The sequence below is a fragment of the Eublepharis macularius genome, chromosome 2, assembly GCF_028583425.1.
Source record: "Eublepharis macularius isolate TG4126 chromosome 2, MPM_Emac_v1.0, whole genome shotgun sequence".
Lineage (NCBI taxonomy): Eukaryota > Metazoa > Chordata > Lepidosauria > Squamata > Eublepharidae > Eublepharis > Eublepharis macularius.
Window position 1 is genome coordinate 45616000 of NC_072791.1, and position 19444 is coordinate 45635443.

The 19444-nt window shown below is 39.1% G+C and overlaps 1 protein-coding gene across 2 annotated transcripts in view; it reads left to right on the forward strand.

Moving 5' to 3' along the window:
- Positions 1-19444, forward strand: part of NEK9 (NIMA related kinase 9) — a 30877-nt gene that overhangs the window by 8575 nt on the left and 2858 nt on the right. For both annotated transcript variants that reach the window (XM_054970625.1, XM_054970626.1), the window contains exons 5-20: positions 1477-1582; positions 2888-3019; positions 3303-3413; positions 3808-3872; positions 5680-5730; positions 6871-7063; positions 9899-10043; positions 10522-10722; positions 11482-11528; positions 11941-12096; positions 12539-12647; positions 14198-14359; positions 14660-14830; positions 15005-15067; positions 15967-16160; positions 17900-18064. In XM_054970625.1, the coding sequence (XP_054826600.1) occupies positions 1477-1582; positions 2888-3019; positions 3303-3413; positions 3808-3872; positions 5680-5730; positions 6871-7063; positions 9899-10043; positions 10522-10722; positions 11482-11528; positions 11941-12096; positions 12539-12647; positions 14198-14359; positions 14660-14830; positions 15005-15067; positions 15967-16160; positions 17900-18064 (2071 nt within the window). The remainder of the gene's footprint in view (positions 1-1476; positions 1583-2887; positions 3020-3302; positions 3414-3807; positions 3873-5679; positions 5731-6870; positions 7064-9898; positions 10044-10521; positions 10723-11481; positions 11529-11940; positions 12097-12538; positions 12648-14197; positions 14360-14659; positions 14831-15004; positions 15068-15966; positions 16161-17899; positions 18065-19444) is intronic.

The following is a 19444-nucleotide window of genomic DNA, read 5'->3' on the forward strand; positions in this document are numbered from 1 at the left end:
TAAAGCAGAATTTCACAGCCCTAATTATAATACAGTTTACAGTTTATCTTCATAAAGAGGTTGTTTTGTTTGTTTTTGTCTTTTTAACAGTAGTACTTCAATACCAGGCTTAAAGAAACAAAACAATTGACACAGGACTCATTTTCCCTGTGTATGAAGGTTAACCTAATGTTTGTATACCATTTAGTCTATATTTAGCTTCTTTATAATAAGAAAATAGCATGAATAACCTAATACCAAAGGCATATTGTTTGTACTTAGCTCTCTGATTTACTGACGTTGTGTACGTTCTGCACATTTTAGCCTGTTCCTTTGAAAGTGTCTTTATTTGTAAATTTGTAGACTAAAATCCTGTTTCAGTTATATGACACACAGAAAGTACATTATTGGCAACCAGATGCTCAGACCTCAGATATACTTGTGCCCTGGGGGCTCCTAGTTTTTTAAACCACTGCTGCCATTTCATACTGTTAAAGAAGCTACTGTACAAAAGTGATTTAAATCTTTATTTCTAAGGGCTATACTAATCATGGATTTCAGTTAGAAATGCATTATTTTGTTCTTTATGGCTGCAGAAGACATTTTGAAAAAATATCAGCCATATCTTCTAACTGCTGTGAAACCAAGTAGGCTGAAACTGGATTTCAGTGGTCAGGGAGCGGATCTTTTGTTACCTTATTTGTGTGCTGAAGCACACTTGCATTGCACTCCTAAACTTACATTCTTTTAAAACTGTTGACGTCAGTGAGCTTAGAAGGGTGTAGCTCATTTTAGGATTGTACTTACCTTTTCAATTTACAAAAACAATTACTTGTTAAAAAGCCACAGTAGAGTAGATGATGCATATGATTTGCTCCACAAATTGTATTTCCTAATGCAGGTGATATATGATAGTCCCCAAGCAGAGGAGCACAGTGCAGTTATTCAGTCTGCCTACTACTAGCACTGCGCTCAGTGAGATAGCATATGGTTTATTTACACATGGTCCAAGTTAAAAAAAAATCTTGGATAGTAAGTGTTCAGAAAATCCTTTCTCTAGAGGAGTGTAGTAAGCTGCCTTATATGGAGTCATACCATTGGTCCATCTAACTCAATATTGTCTACTTTGGCAGCAGTTTCCCAGGATCTTAAACAGAGAACCAGCACTTTTCAACTGTAAATAGCAGGGATTGAACCAGAATCTGGATTGGCATGTTTCTTTCAGGGAAAAAACCTCCTGAAAAGTAAAACCATTAATTGATATAAAATTACATATGTAGAAGCATGACTTTTATTTTTGTTTGTATTTGCATGATGTAGTACTTAGTTACTGGTTATTGCAGTAAAAATCTGGGACTTTAAACATGGAGAGGAATTTAATTAAGCCTGTAAGAGTAAAAATAATAAATGATGAAATGTTGGCACACAAGTCCTAAGCATGGTGAACTAAGGAATTGCATCAAGTTTTTTAATTCTTTCCTTTTTTTTCTTCAATAGAGATATAAAGACGTTGAATATCTTCCTCACTAAAGCAAACCTCATAAAACTGGGTGATTACGGTTTGGCGAAAAAGTTGAACTCTGAGTATTCCATGGCTGAGACAGTAAGTATCTGCTCTCTCAGAGTTTGAAATATTTTTTTTTCCTTTCCCTTTCGGGATTTTATATGTGTTGCCAAGATTTGGAAGTCATGGACACTCTGTTATGCTTTTATCTTTTCCTACTTTCCTTTTGGTTTCTAATCAATATTTATAAACTATTTTATTACTCAAAATGTGTCATTAGAAAATAAATCTTCATAATCTGCTCAGCAGATTTTTCTTGGTATTTTATTTTATTGTATTTATTGTATTTTATTTCTAAAATTATAACTGGTTAGTTAAATTGAGATTATCTTTATAGAAATTGTTCAAAAACATCAAATGCAGCACTATTAAAAGAGTCGTCCCCCCCATACACACCTTTAGCATATACAAAAGCAAAGTGATAAAGCAAGGAAATAGAGAAGAGAGCTGTGGCTCTCGAAAGCTTATGCTACAATACAGTTGGTTAGTCTTAAAGGTGCTACTGGACTCCTTGCTATTTTGGTGTAATACTAGTTTGTCATATCTACTCATAATGTTTTAGGTGTACTTTTAGAAAAAGAAAAATGGGGGGGGGATCTGTGAAGCAATCCCCGAAGTAATTTATCCTAGAAGAGAATTATGCAGTTTGTGCCATCTAGTTTAGAGCAAGATGTGTCCCATTTCATTGTTTCTATGAAACAATGTTCTTTCTAGGTCATGCCTTACATGAAATAACTGAAATTGATCCTAGTAATACATAATGTATCTAAAAGTTTATATGGGTCAAACCTTCAAATGCTTTGTAATATTTCTCCAGCAGTAGCATTTGCAAATCCCTACCTATCTCTGCGTATCTTGTACTATCTGATGCCTTCCATGAAGATAGTTTCTGGGAGGTAGCTGTGTTGATCTGCAGAAGAACAGCACTTTAGAGGCCAACAAGACTTTCAGGGTATAACCTTTCAAGAGTCAGGGTATCTGAAGAAGAGAGCTTGTTGGTTTCTAAAGTGCCACTAGACTTAAATTCTGCTCTTGTACTATTTGCCCTCCTTGCTGTTTTTTTAAAAAAATTAGCTTCATTATTTATCCTTCATTCTGTTTCCTTTTTCATGCGTTCAACCTTTTATTTTTGTTTTAATATTTTTCACAATGGATCTCCAGTTGGTTGCACAAATTTGATAACTGAAAGGCAATTTGCCAGCCATTTTGCAGTTGTTATCAGGATGGTAAAACCCACACAATTTTATAATCTAAGCAACATGTAGATTATGTAATGTGAATTATGTCTGATGATATGATGATAAGGAGCAGGGTAGAATATCTAATATTTTTGTTGCCATGTAGTTGGTAGGAACGCCATACTACATGTCTCCAGAGCTCTGCCAGGGCGTAAAATACAACTTCAAATCTGACATCTGGGCGGTTGGCTGTGTCGCTTTTGAGCTCCTCACACTGAAGAGAACTTTTGATGCTACAGTAAGTTGCAACTGTGATGCTGCATAGGTTTCTTCTCTCTTAGTGTTGTCTCTTGCTGTGTGTGTCTTGGTGAGGAGAGACTAACCCAGTGTTAAGAATGTATTAAGTGAGAGTTCTAGATATATGGGGCATCACCTCCTTAGGGATGTTGGTGCCTGTTAGTCTGTTTCTGAAGTCCCTTGCTGATGTCCTGCTTGCCTACTTAGCATGATGAGTATAGCAATTTGCTTTTTCAGGCAGCTATTTCATCTCCATTCAGACCATTTCATTATTTCCTTTTTAGAATCCATTGAACCTCTGTGTGAAGATTGTGCAAGGGAATCGAGCAATGGAGGTTGATTCCAATGTTTATTCTCTGGATCTCATTCAGATGGTGCATTCCTGCCTTGATCAGGTTGGTGAGATAACTGCCTTCCATCAGCTTTTGTGTCTGTAATGCATATCTTTAGAGTAAAGCGGAGATTGGCTTAATATAGGCTTCAAGATTGAGGAATTAAGTTTCTCACTATTCTGTGCTTCTGAACTCTGAATACTTCTATTTAGTATTCTTGGCTGCCTAGGAACTCTGGTAACGCGGAAGCTGCAGCAGTGCCTTTGACTTTGGAGAGTTGAATCTACAATTTAAATATTTTGCTTTAACTTTTTACTTTAATACTTTGATTCTTCACCTTTGGGGGAAAATAGGAAGAGATCACAAGACTATGGTTAGTTGTTCTGCCCAAAGACTTCATTGTTTAAAAAAAATGATCCCTTTCCTTAGGGAGTGACCTGTTCCTCACCTCTTTCAGGATCCTGAGAAGAGACCTACTGCTGATGAGCTGCTTGATAGTCCCCTTCTCAGCAAACGCAGGAGGTAAACAGTCATGTATGCCTTGAGCATGAATATTATATTTATTTGCTATATTTATACCCCTTCTTTCTCCCCAATGAGAATCCAAAGCAACTTACAGGCTTATAAAGTGGTTATAGGCTAAGTTTATCCTTCATTCTTTTAGAGTAAATTTACTTAGCCAATAACTGAGGCAGATTTTAATCACATTTTTGTTCTGTAATTTTGCATTTTAATATCAGATCCTAATACTAAACACTTTTGTATAGCTGTTAAACACATATTTCCTAAACACTGGTACAGTCATGTTCCAATTATGTGTACATTCATACAGAATATTTTGAATAACAGTTTTTTTGCTAGAACTTCAGTGTAAAATCCTCAGAAACTCCAAACTGAAATAAAGAGTACTTTAATGACTTTGTCTAGTATTCTTCCCTGTATGCTACGTTAAACTTTGAGAGTCTGAAATGCCAGTTTTTTAAAATGTTAAATTAAGCTTTGTTTATTTCTCATTCTTAATGAGGACATAATAATTGCAACAACAGTTTTCATAAAAGACTCCCTGGAGGACTTTTCTGGAAAACACAGCTCTCACAAGAAATAAGAGGGCTCTGTAAGAGTACTGGACATTTAAAAGATCTAACCACAGAATTTCAGCCTTTGTCTTACACTATAGCAGTACAAAAAGCCTTCATATGGGAATAATACTGACTTACTTTACAGAGATATTGTAAGGATTACAGCAAAGTACTGGATGTGAAGCACTTTAGAGCAGTCAAAACAATAAAATAATGCAGGCTATTTTCTAATAATAGGTATGTGTGAAGATTTCTTAAGAACACCTTTTTGGGAAGCTAATGTGTGCAAATACCAAAGGGCTACAAAAAACCCTTCCCTCACTGCTATAATAGTAGAATTCTGTCTGGGAGAATATACACCTTTCATAGACTCACAGAACCAAATGACTTGCTATATGATATAAATGAAAATCTACCTAACTCTTGACAAAAGGACGATTGTGCTGGAACTACACATTGGGCAGAAAATAGAATTCCAACCTAGTGTTAGCTCTCAATGTACAAAGATAAGTGGGTAGAGCATTTGCAGGAGAATGATCATGTGTGTTCCACTTCTCCTGTATTCTCCCCAACTCATTTTCCCAACACTATTTCCCAAAGGAAAAGTAGGGGAAGGGATGCGTGAAGATGGGGAAGTAGGGGAAGATGGGGATGGGATTGCAAAGGAAAAGTAGGGCACCACCACCATGCATATCTGTGGCAAATGTATTGCTGCAGATCCACTGGGAATCTATCATTTCCATCAAACAAGTATTTATACTGTTACATTCCTTTCAGTAGGCTCTTGGATGCCTGCTACAAGTTAAGGGGAATATCACCACATTCATCGCATGCTGTTTTTAAATGTAGTCTGTAATATATCCATCCACCCCTTTCTTTTCCGTATAAAACCTCAAGGCAGCTAATATAAAATATAAACAAATATATTTGATATATAAAACATGGTTGGATCTTAATGTAATTTCACTTGTATGAGATTTCTTCTGATTCCTAATTCCCACTGCAGGGCCCCACAGCACTGTTCTCACTGATCCCCAGGAGCAGAATTTCAGGGAGCACAGCAGGAGAGAACCAGCACAGAGGTCTGGTCATATTTCACCACTGATAATGCTGCACCAGTTTGGTGGGAGTGTTTTCTTTACATGGCTTGTAGCATTGGTAAAGCACATTCTCCTGTTCTGCAAGATGCACTGTAGTAGTAGTAGTAGTAGATTGTTGCTGTCCTTAATGGATATCTTTTTTTCTGGCAGGGAGATGGAGGAAAAAGTTGCACTGCTTAATGGCCCAAACAAACGACCAAGGTAATGGCGGAGGGTAGGACAGAGATGTTGAGTGGCATTGAAGAAAATCAGTCCCTAGACTTTATCCCTCACTTGGTTGGGAGTAACAGTAAACAGTGTTAAGTTTAATGTCATTTTTGATATATGATGTTATAGTATATGATAATTATATTTAATAGAATGTAAGGTTCTCCAATCCACCATTCACTATAAGCCTGAATTGTCTTCCCTTCAAATTGCATTTTGTCTGTTTTGGAATATTAATTCAACAGCTGTGTGGTCTTATAATAAAGTATGCGGTTGTCCACTGTAGATACAAATGCTGCCATGGTGTTTTGATTTCTTTTCCCTTTGAGATGAAAATCAGTTGTTGGAAGAGAATTCGTAATAATGGAGAGAGTTAACATTTAGAAGATAGTAATATCCTGAATGTCAGGATGTCTCCTGTCATACTCCGCAAGGCCTCTTTGATTCTTTATGACTCTGATGTTAGAAGCTGTTCTCCGCCTGGAATGTGACAGCCTGCTGTTATCTCTTTCTCAGCCTGCGGATTCTCTTTTGCCTGAGAAGCCGGGCCTCATGGCCTTGGAGTTTCTCACACGCATTCTGCTGCTCATTTATTAAACTTAGCTAACGGCTTCCTAAAGAGGGGTGGGAACTCGGGGCTGGGCTTAGAATCCTTATACATTATGCGCTTGTAGAGAACTGCCATTCCTGGCAAGGATTGTAATAGGGAATGAACTAGTAGTTTATCAGATAAAATGCTTTAACTCATGCAGTTCCTGGACTCATGCAGTGAACTCTTTGGAAGTTACTTGGCAGAACCTCACAAGGTTGCCAGACTATGTACTCTTATTTGTTATTCATGTTGTTCATGTCCGCAGTTACAGAAATTCAAAAACCTTATATTTATCATTGGATTAGATTCTGATTTTTATCTGAATACATTGGTGATACTTTCTGTAGTATTTGCTCATCTGCTCCTGAACTCCCTGTGTTATTCCTATAGTCTTTGAACAATTGGAGGGTTTTTTCCCAATAGTGAAATTTGTCAAGGTTTCTATGTAGAATATGGACTCTTAATTCTCTTCCAGCATATCTGCTGTATAGGGCTTGGAAAGGAATTTATGTTGACTGTTCCGAATCCCTTATGTTTTGTAGATCGAGTACCATGAATGAGGCTCCCATTGCAGTGGTGACTTCACGCACTAGTGAAGTGTATGTATGGGGGGGTGGAAAGTCCACGCCTCAAAAGCTAGATGTCATCAAGAGTGGCTGCAGCGCACGACAGGTCTGTGCAGGAAACACTCACTTTGCAGTGGTGACAGTGGAGAAGGAGCTTTATACGTGGGTGGTAAGTAAAATGAGTAGAAATAACTTGAGAAGCTTGAGATGGAGCGGTGGAATGAACTGCTGTGTTTGACTACCCCTCCTTTGCCAGTTTGTTAATGAGGAGAGGGAAGCTGTTAGATGCATGGAGATGTTGGATGCAGACAGAAGGACATGTCTTACTTAAACCATATCTAATATATTCCGTTTCAAGGAATGATTTGCCTTGTCAATTTGTTTTTGGGCTTTTCCACACACTCATCTTATTCCTGATTTCTTAGTAGCTAGTCCTCAGGCATTGGAATTGGTGTGTTTATGTTTCTTCCTCTTGTCTGCCTTCCCTTTGCCTTTTTACAGTTTATAGAGTTAGTTTTGTTCTGCACGTGCCTTAAATAATCAGGATTTTCAAGTGATATCATCAGTAGCATCATAGGTGACGTCACAGCACCCCCTTTTTATTTTTTGTGCATGCTTACAATGTTATATCAAGATAAGGGCTGAATTTTTTTAAAAAGATTTTTAAATGAACACATGGAGAAGCATGGCTTTTTTGCAATTTTTTAAAAGTTATTTTCATAGCGTGTTACTAACCTACCATTGTAACAATACATGCAGCAAATTCTCTGAATTCTCAGTGGTCATGAAAAAAATAAGTCTCTATGCTCTTTCCTTGCAGAGATATAATGAAAAGGGGCATACCTTTTCAGTGGAAGGGCCTAGAGACTTACTTTCTTTAAAAGGAAAGCTGGAAATTCAGTGAATCTGTTGTATGTATTGTGACAATGGTAGATTGACACAATGCTATGAAAATGACAACTAAAAAAGATAGAAAACAAAACAAAAAAATGTATGGTAACCTTATTGTACAAAATAAAGCCAAAGTAGGGGTGTGTAATTCAGCTCTGGCATACTGAACATATACCTGAAAAATACCTATTCGATATTATTCAGGTATATCAGGCATATTCGGGTATATTTAGATAAACTAGTATTTACATTCCTGAATGATCCAGATACAATCAGGAATATCTGGGAATCTCATTTTAAAGATCCCCGCAGCTTGTCCCCCTCCCTCATTTGCAGGCTTTCCAAGGAACAGAGGAGGGAGAGAGGGAGGCAGAATTATTGTGTACATGTCAGCGTTGCTTGCTTGCTATATGCCATTGCCAGGTCTGGTTGCTGCCTTGGTATTACTGGCTTACTAGGTTGGATGCTGGGATTCTCTGGTTAGATGTCGGTTGTTTGCATTGGGAGTTTTTTGTCATTGGTTGCTGTTGTGTGTTTGGCTAAGGCTTCCTCTATCCAGGAGAAAGCCTTGGTTATTTTTCCCCTGTAGAAGACAATGAAGAATGGCTGGAGGCAGCTTGTTCAGGGGCCTGTAGATTTGGATCCAAGGGAGGTGGATAGGTAGGACTAGATTCCCTGCAATTTTGGTCTAATTTGCTTTAAAAAATGGCCCTTCTAGCCCCCTAGAAAGGGAATAATGGAGCTGAGTATGGTTGTTGTGGGTTTTCCGGGCTGTATTGCCGTGGTCTTGGCATTGTAGTTCCTGACGTTTCGCCAGCAGCTGTGGCTGGCATCTTCAGAGGTGTAGCACCAAAAGACAGAGATCTCTCAGTGTCACAGTGTGGAAAAGATGTTGGCAGGACCACGGCAATACAGCCCGGAAAACCCACAACAACCATCGTTCTCCAGCCGTGAAAGCCTTCGACAATACATCGGAGCTGAGTATATTTGGAATTTTAAATAAAACTTGAATCCGAATACTGTACAGGTATTTTTTGATTGAAATATTGGGAATACTGAATATATAGGTATCCTAGATACCTGAATCTAAGTAATACTGAATTTCTTTTAATGCACTCTCCTAAGCCAAAGTAATAATTGCTACTTTTAAAAGTAAGGTTTTTTTAAAAAGGCAATTACACTAGGCAAACAGCTGTCCAATTAGAGATGGCCGTATTTATAGAAGTGGGCAGTAAGAGAAGCTTTGCAAAGCTGCTAGGTTTACCTTCTGGTTTCTGAAGAGATGGGGGCAAGCATCCTCTTTTCCTACCCTGGTAGCAAATGAAACCATAATGAAATAAAAAGGTAAATTGATACTTGCTCAGAGGCATTCTTAGCGTTATGGAATATTTGACTGTAACTTAGTGATAGCCAGTAATTTAACTGATCAGTTGACTGGTGTACCATCTCTAGGTTTGGAAGATAAATTAACATTTGGCATGCCAAAGCATTCTCTCCCCCACAACCTTTTTGCAACCTATTGGCATATAAGTGATCCTAACAATTTTACACTCATTCTGAGAGTGCCGCCTTTTCCTACTAAAGAATAGGGTCCAAAATGCTCTGTATTCATAAGTACTTTTTTGTTCTATCCTACCAGCTATAACCCTCACCTCTTGAAAATCCTCCACCTCAAAGGCTGGGGGCCATTTGCAACAACATACTATGGGGTACCAGAAATTTAATTATTTATTCCCCACATTTATACTCCCCCTCCTTTCTCCTAAGTGGAGAATACAAGGTGGCTTACATTGTTACCCTCTCCTGCACTTTATCCTCACAACAACCTTTGAGGTAGGTTAGGCTTAGAGAAAAAGAGTTGACTGGCCCAAAGTCACCTAGCAATCTTCAATCCCAAATCTTAGTCCAACACTCTGACTGCTACACCACACTGGCCATATTCACCTGCAAGTGTGTAAATGGAAGTGCATTGCAACCATTTGTGGCCCTCTCTAAACCTCAACAAAAGCCCATATTGTTGGATTTCTTGGTTCCTTCTCATCAGAGTTATTAATAGTGGGAATTCTAGGTATACATCCTTCAGTATTCTTCATTGTACTTCTGTATTTTGCAGAACATGCAAGGAGGCACTAAGCTGCATGGCCAACTGGGGCATGGAGACAGAGCCTCATATAGGCAACCTAAGCATGTGGAAAAACTGCAGGGCAAAGCCATTCGCCAAGTGTCTTGTGGAGATGACTTCACTGTGTGCATCACAGGTGAGAGAAAAATATACAGCAAAGTATGTAGACTATGGTAGAACTGAAATCTTGCATTAACTAAAAGAGAAAATAACCTTTGCTAGAGAGAGAGCATGAAAAGTAATAACAGTTGCAAAATGAGACAAATTCCTGACTTATAATCTATATACTGAGTTTCATACTGTATATACAAGTATATTGTGTAGTTGTATATTCTGTATACACAAGTAATATATGGAGTTATAATGCTGCTCTGGGCTCCTTGTAGAAGTGACAGGAATCAGGATAAAAATGTGCTACATAGATATGGAATCCAGAAGTCCCAGCATGTAGCTGATTTAATTTGGACTAAATAAGCAGGCTATTTTAGACTATGAAATGATTAGATTAATTTATAGTATACTTTTGCTATGTTAAAGATGCTGGTAACCTTGGACAGCCTTTGGCTTTCAGTTCAGTTTCGTGTCTAATTCAGTTGGTCCCTCCTTTTTTGCAGATGAAGGTCAGGTCTTTGCCTTTGGCTCAGACTATTATGGCTGTATAGGTGTTGGCAAGGCTTTTGGCTCTGAGGTTCTGGAACCTGAGCAGCTGAACTTCTTTCTCAGCAATTCTGTGGAGCAGGTGTCTTGTGGAGATAACCATGTGGCTGTTCTGACCCGAAACCGGGAGGTCTACACATGGGGCTGTGGGGAATATGGTATGTGACTACTTTTCTTTTCAGCCCCTAATGCTGGAGGGAATGGAGCAAAGTAAATTATCAGAGACTTCGAAATGAGTATACCAACTTCTCAAGTTTCAGAATGGGTATCTGTAATGTAGAGGTATAGCAAAACTATTGAAAGACACTAGCTGCTCGTGACTGGATTATTTTTCTGTGGAGCTGGGGTTTTAGTAGGTTTATTATTTTATTTTAAGTTAGTCCACCTTTCTCACTAGGACACAAGTGGATTGCACAGAATAAGTCATTACAATCAATAGGACTATTCAATACAATACAGTCAACAGGATTGGAATATCCAATAAACAATGCAATAGTATTTGTATGGTAGAGGTTTGGAGCCAACAAATAATTTGAGAACAGAACTGAAGCAAAACATAAGTAGTAATATGTGTTAAGGATCCTACTTACAACAACTGGTAGCTATATGCAGTAGTATAGACCATAGTCTCTAAACTTTTACCCAAGTAGCTTTCTAAACTATTCTACATTGGACAATCCTGTTATCTGTGTAGAAAAGCCATCTTGAATATTTCAAGATGAGTCTGTTCTGGAAATAACTGACAAAACTATTTTCCTTCAGACATGGGAAAGAGATATTTAAGAAATACATTGGCCCAGTTTCCTCAGAATTGGGGAGTCTGCACGGAATTTAAATACACACAGGCTTTCTTTATAATCATGTCATTTTAGCTTGAGAAATCAAAGATATTTCTGATAGTGTCTTTCCAAATACAGGACGCCTTGGGCTGGATTCAGAAGATGATCATTCCATCCCTCAGAAGGTAATACTGATTGGTCCATTGTCATAACTTGCAAGCTTTCAGCAGACTCACTGTATCTCTGTTCCAGAGCATTTTCCCTTTCATAGGCAGCAAAATTGTTGTTAGCTTATTCACATTGTTCCTTTCGTAAATCAGTAAGTTTTTGTAAATCAATAGTTATTTCTACAGACTTGATAGGATTCAGATAGCTAAAAGAATTAAGCTAGTGGAAGAAAATAATTCTAAAGTCAGTTAATTACAATGCCTTACAACTGTACCTTTCTTTTGTAGAGTTAAGTGCTTGAGTCCATTTCCCTGCAGCAACTGATGTGTTGTAGCTGAAGATACGATCTGTGATTTACTGCTTTACAATATTCAGATGGTGTTTTGATGTTTTGTGTGCCTCTTTTATGATATTTGTTGCTTTTTATAGGTGGAGATTCAAAAGACCTCCAATATTGTCTCTGTCCAGTGTGGCAGTGATGGAACCTTTCTGCTCACACAGGCAGGCAAGGTCTTGGCTTGTGGTTTGAATGAATTCAACAAGCTGGGCCTGAACCAATGCACTTCAGGGATCATTAATCATGATGTAAGTGGCATTTTGGAATTACACTAAAAATGAAAGAGATGTTCTCGTGGGGAGAGGGGGGGCAGGGAGTGGAACAACTCTGTCAATGTATGGTATCCTTGGAAGATGTGCAGGATATAAATATGAAGCATAAATAAACGGTAATTGCAAGGAAGTTGAGATGTGTCCATTTTGTTTAAGTCGGAACAAGTAAGGGAAAAGATGGAGGAGCAATTGTGATTTACTAAATCGAGCAATGTTTATTTCAGTTATGTGGTATAACTGCATGTTTGTTAGGAGGCTATACAAGTAAACAAGAATTTGATCCAAGCAGGAGTTGAAAGGTCTGATTTATATAGTACCTGTATGGCTTACTTAAGCCCTGCATGGATGGGTCTTCTTGACTAAAAGTGTATTAAATCCTCGCATTAGATTTGTCATACTGATTTCTGTCATCCTTTAGGCTTACCAAGAAATCCCCTACACCACCTCCTTCACTCTGGCCAAGAAGCTCTCTTTCTACAAGATTCGAACCATTGCCCCAGGAAAGACACATACAGCTGCTATAGATGGTGAGATCTGCTCTACCTGCATTCAACCTTGCAATAAAGTCCCACTTCTGGATAAGTGAACACTATTTTATTTATTTATTTAAAACATTTCCATTCCTCCTTTCTACCCAAAATAGGGCCCCCAAGGTGGCAATAATTAAAACACAACATTTTAAAGCAATTTAAAACATTTTAAAATAGTATTAAAAACATTTTGATAAACATACACACACACAACACAAAGAATGGGGAGGAGGGCTAATAACTGTTTTTGGGGGTATGCCAGAACAAACCAAAAAGTCTTCACCCCCTGGTGGAAGACAGCAGTTGAGAGGGACGGTTTCTGTAGGGATGGAGTTCCTGGCAGGGCAGGTTCACTAAAATCAGTAGTCTTACCTTAATAAATTATCTTTATTCTGCTGTTCTATAAAACATTGTTGATTGAAGGATCTAGTTTTTAACACTGTATAGAATCTAGATAGCCAGGGTAGCGTAGTGTAGTGTAGTGGTTGGAGTGTTGAACTAGGGAGGCCCAGGTTCAAATCCCCACTCTATTATAGAAGCTCTGATGGGTTACCCGGGGCCAGTCAAATCCTCTGAGCCTATCTCATAAGCTTGTTGTGAGGATAAAATGGAGGAGAGGAAAATGATGTGAGCCGCTTTGGGTCCCCATTGGGGAGGAAGGCTGGGTATAAATAAAGTAAATAAATAAGTTCTAAATACTGAAATTCTTTGCAGTGAGGCATATGAGAGGGTGGGGCAATAATGTCTGCTGCTGCTTATGGCTTCTGTTTCTTTGAAGGATAAAGAATGATGTATACAGTATCGCTTACTGGGCAGTCAACAATAATGGAACTTCAGAATTTTTCAGGCACAGGCCTATGTTAATGGAAGATTTGCTGAAAAGACTACTAGTGATGTAACTGAAGTTACAACATAATTGTTAGTTTTTTCACTATGTTACCATGACATAAACTGATGTTCCACTGGACCAATTGATTCTGCAGCAGAGATTAGCACTTTATTATTTATATATTAATAAATATATAAATAATCGTTATATTTATTATTTCTATTTTTATTATATATAATAAGATATATATAAAATAATGTTTATATATTTTATTATGTTATTTATAGCCTGACTTTCTCACTGAGACTCAAGGCAGATTACACTGTGTAAATCAACATGATCAATAAACAATAGGTATGGATTGCAGAAATGTGAAAAGAAGCATTAAGTTTGAATACAGGAATCTGCGGAAGGTCCTGTTCAGATGATTGAAATTGCTGTGGTGGAGCACAGGGGAGAGGCGATCTCACATATATGAGAGGCCAAGCCCATGAAGGACTTTATATATGATTGCCAAAACCTTGAATTGAATCTGGTAACTGATGGGTAGACTGCAGAATGGGAATAATATGCATGTTCTGCCTAGCTCCTGACATTAATCAAGCTCGTGTTCTGCATTAGCTGGAGTCTCCAAATTGACTCTGAAGGGAGACCTATGCAGAATGCATTATAGTAGTCTTGATATCCACTATGATTCTGTGCTTGTTTTTGTTTTCAGAACGGGGCCGTCTTCTTACTTTTGGCTCCAACAAGTGTGGACAGTTGGGTGTTGGAGACTATAAGAAACGTCTGGGTATTAACCTTCTTGGAGGACCCCTTGGTGGAAAGCAGGTTATCAGGGTTTCCTGTGGTGATGAGTTCACTATAGCTGCTACCGATGGTGAGTATGGCCAGTAGTGAGTTCATAATGTATTTTTGTAGGCCTGAGTTTGCAGGCTCCAAAAGATGTTTTCCTGCCTTCTTGGAGGATGGCAGCATAAAAGTGGAGATTATTCTAGAAGGCTTTCTCTGACAATGGGGAAATTCCTTTTACTGACAGTTTATATAGGCAAAAGCACACATACAATGAGCGTGGACTTGATCATTAGAATTTCAAAATCTAGTTATTCAGATAAAAGGAATCTGAACTACTGTGTGAACTGTCAGACTTTAGACTGATTAGATGTCTTCTCTTCTTCAGATAACCATATCTTTGCCTGGGGGAATGGTGGCAATGGTCGCTTAGCATTGACTCCAGCAGAGAGAGCTCATAGTTCTGATATTTGTACATCATGGCCTCGGCCGATTTTTGGCTCCCTGCATTATGTTCCTGATCTGTCTTGCCGTGGCTGGCACACAATCATAATTGTCGGTAGGTATAAAGAACCAAGGGATCAGGACCCTATCCATAGATATGTGTCTCCTTTAAATATAAGTCACTTGGAAGAGTGGCCATAGCCTTTTCGAAGGAATATGTTGGCATGTGTCAGCTTTCCCAGCTTCTTTTGAAACCCATTACTGAAAAAAAAACCCTTTTTGTCCGCAGAAAAAGTGATAAATTCTAAAACCATCCTCCGTTCAAGTAGCAGTGGCCTGTCCATTGGGACTGGTAAGTAATAACTTTTTGTCTCTTTAAAGGCTCTTCAAATTAAGAACCCCAGGCTTTTCCTGACCTCCACCTACTCCACATTACCTTGGATGTAGGGGAAGCCTTGGGGATTGTGCCTGTTCAAATCTAGGCCCAACTTCTTCTCTCTGTATCTTGGCATGCATTCCAGATTAAGTTTTATGTGGGTTCATGTGGAGCACCATAACGCCGTTCATTAAAAAAAAGTTAACTTATAGTAGTCCTTAGTTACAAAAAGGAATTGTCAAACTACTAAAGAGTAAAGGGAAATCAAAATTAGCACTATTCTCTCTAAGTATAAAACTCTCTTCTTTGATGCTGAGTAGACTCTTAAAATAACCATATTTGTTTCATCTTTTTGTGCTTTCTAGGCCTTCTCATGAAGCCACTTAATTTCAGTTAGGTTGTATCTTGGCATCTGCCAGCCATTCCTGCAATTTTCCCAGCCAAATGTCTTTTCTCTTTTTAAACAAAAGAAGCTTTTTCATTTAAGTCTGTCAGACCCTTCTACATATGGGGAAATGCTAATTGCCAGCTGTAATATGTTGCCATATAAATAGTTTGTGTTTTGCTTCTGTTGGTTAACTTGGAGTTTTTGAATATTTGTTACTGTGGTTTAAAATGCAGGACTCTGATGTGAGAAGGAAGGGGGGCATTTATATCCTTTTCCATACCTTTTGAAGGTGGAGTTAGGTTAACCTCTGAGTGTAAAGAGTGCAAAAAACCATTTCTCTTCTGAAATTGTAATTTTTACTCAGCTGTGGTGAAATGTGAAATTACTTCCTTTTTACATCAGTCCTGAGAACTGACAACATCTGCATTCCCAAAGCAGGAAATTATGGGGAACGAGCATTTATTGATATTCTACTTTTTCCTGCTAGTGGCTCAGAGTTCTACAGCTGAAGGAGGAGAAGATGAGGAAAGTGAGCGGGAATCTGAGACCCCCGATCCCAGCAGAGGTTTCCGAGGAACCATGGAAGCTGACCACGGAATGGGGGATCGCATAAGTGCGATGGAAGACATTAGAGATAGCAGTGCTGTTGCCAGCAGCTCTTGCCCTAGCTGGCTGCGGAAGGTAACTATTTGCAAATGGAGTTTTCTGTAGTCTCTGGGATGAAGGGATGAAGGAAAAACATGCATCCACAACCCAGAAGTTGTGGCTGAGGTTCTCATCTCTAAACATTAATGTCTTTTTTTGGCAGTTCTTTAAACGACCATAGGAAATTTGTTTCAGAATCATGTTGGAGTTGTTTCTATAAGGTAGTAATTGGGAGTTGCTCTACCTGCTTATAGCAACATAGAGCAGATCTCATTTAGAAGGATGATCCATCTGGATTTTCAACACAGAATGAAGAGAGAGGGTCCAAAGAAGAACATTCTGCTCTTGCTACTTTAACAGCTAATATGCTTGTAGCTGATTTTTCAAAGACTACAAGAGAACTCACTAAGTAGATTTCTAGTATAGGTTAATGATGCTCCATCCAGGATCCTTTTTTTGAGGCTGTGTACCTAATGTCAGGATTGAGAGACAGGATTAGGATGCTGTTGGTGAACGACCCACCCCACTGCTGACAGAGGTGATCGCGAGTGGTGGTGTTGAAGATCTCTAGGGTAGGTGCCCTGGCGGACTTCAACATTCATGCTGAGGCTGTCTTGTCAGGACAGGATTTCATGGCCTTCATGACAACCATGGGCTTATCACAGGTAGAAACTGATCCTACACATTATGCAGGTCATATATTGATCTGGTATTTTGTTCTGGGTGGAAGAATTGATGATTGATGATGATTCCTTCATCATAAACATACCATGATTTAAGTGATACCAAGACTGTGCAGGAGTGGGAGATATATTAAAATGATCCCAGCTGCATTCTTTCCTAGGTAGAAAAGATCTGGCTACTGTGGTGCATGTCCTGGTTACATCTATTGCAATATATGTGAGGCTATCCTTGAAAAGTGTTCAAAAGCTTCAGTTAGTGCAGAATGCTGCAGCCAGAATGTTGACTGAAATAGGTTGTAGGGACCATATCACTCTAGTTTTGGCCCATCTACACTAGCTCCCAGTCTTTTTCTGGGCACAGCTCCAAATGTTGATCTTTAAATTCATACATGGCTTGGGACCCACGCACCCAAAGGGCTGCCTACTCCCTTATGAACCTGTCCAACTGCTATGGTCATCTTCCAAGGCCCTGCTTCAGATGCCCTCAGCTTATGAGGTTAGGTGGGTGGCAGCTCAGGAGTGGGCTTTCTTAGTAGTGGCACCCAGATTCTGGAACTCTCTCCCCAGAGAGATTTGTCCATCCCCTTCTTTTGTAGGCCTCCGTTAGTGGGTGAAAACTATTTTTCTTTCATCTGATGTTACCTCAGAGATCCCTCTTTCATGCCCTGTGTTTTAATTGTTGTTTTATGTTTTGTCTGTGTGCTTTAGCTTGGGTTTAATGATATGTGTGTTTGATTTTAATGGTTTTCAAGATTTGTTTTTATTATATATATTTTTAATCTGTTAACTGCCTTGTGGGCCCTGAAGGGCAGAAAGTCAGGGTATAAATTTTGTAAATAAAATAATTTTGGCTAGCATCCTCTGAAGATTCTTTTCAGCTGCCATCCCCCTCCCCACAAGGTGTGGCTGGCTCTGTTTTTGCAACTGCTCAGGATTAAGTTATATAAAAACAATTACTGACATCCTCTCAGCCTGCATAGAAAGATTCTCTGTATTCTAGTCAGAAATATCCATGTTTCCCTTATTATTTATGTAGTTGGTAAGTATAAAGAAATGCTGATATCAAATTCCTCACTCTTTTTCTGTGACTAGGAGCTAGAGAATGCCGAGTTCATCCCCATGCCTGAAACACCTTCTCTTGTAAGCCTAAACTCTTCAGGATCTGAAAAGGAGACTCTTCCCTACAAAGAGCTGAAAGGACTCCACTTACCTTCTCCACCAACTGTTGATATCAACAAGTCCACAACAGAGCCCTTGGTAATTATGTGATGGTATTGCTTTACTGTGCTCTGGTTAGACCTCATTTGGAGTACTGTATTTAGTTTTGGGCACTACAGTTTAAGAAGGATGTTGAGAAGCTGGAACGTGTCCAAAGGAGAGCAACAAAGATGATGAGGGGTCTGGAGACCAAGTCTTATGAGGAAAGGTTGAAGGAGACCTTTGGTGTGAGGGGGTAAGGAGGGTGGGCACCACATTCTTGTCTCCCCACAGGGGAGGAAGCTTTTGCACCCTTGGAACCTTTGCTTAGTGTACCAAAAATCCTCTGGCCAGCCATGTTCCAGAAGCTTCTTATTAGGAGGGAAGGCAGCAAGCAGGCATGCAGTCTGGCAGGGTCTTCTCTCTATCACACTGACTGTTCCTTGGGCTGTTTGACCTGGAGAGAAGGTAACTGAGAAGTAATGTGATAGCCCTCTTCAAGTATTTTAAGGGCTGTCACATAGAGGATGGAGCAGAGTTATTTTCTGTTGCTCCTGAGGGTTGGACCAGAAACAACAGGTTAAAAGTAAAGCAAAAAATTTTGGCTAAACATTAGGAAGAATTCCCTGACACAGTGGTTCCTCGGTGGAACTGGCTTCCTCAGGAGGTGGAGATTTCCTTGGAGATGTTTAAGGATAGATGGCCGCCTGACTGCTATGATGATTCTCTGACTCAATAATGTACACTGATCAGGAAAGGGAGGGCATGAAGGGATGAGCCGGTGCTAGGCTCTCGTGACCCTTTCTTATACTCTCAGGGTAATGCTGTTTGCCGCTTTAGAGTCAGGAAGAAATTTTCTTTTGAGCCAAATTGGCAAGTGATCCTGGAGGGTTTTTTTGCCTTCCTCTGGGCATAGTGCAGGGGTCACTGGAGGAGGTGAGGGGGAGATAGCTGTGAATTTCCTGCATTGTGCAGTGGATTGGACTAGATGACCCATGGAGGTACCTCCCAGCTCTGTATTTCTATGTTTTAATGTATACCTTTGTCATCTTATGGAAACCCTTCATAGTGGCTTGGTGCTAGGGGCAGAAATCAGTCTCATGGTGATTGGCTTAAAATAGAGTGTTTATCTAGGGGAAAAGGATAAGGGGCATGCTAATGATATATAGTGAGATTACTAAATTGACAAGATCTACACAATACATTAAGGCAAGAGAGTTCAGACTGGCCTGAAAATGGACTATGTGTGTGAAAATGTCTTTCTTTTTTAAGGACAGTTAATATAGTTTTGAAAAATTAACACTAAGACCAGTTGATTTCATGAAGAGTAGACTGCTGAGAATATTTAAGAGCATCCATTGCTTTTTATGATGACTTAGGCAGTCATTGGTCTTGAAGGTTTCATGTTTTTGTAAATAAATTTATTCTTGCATCTTCCTT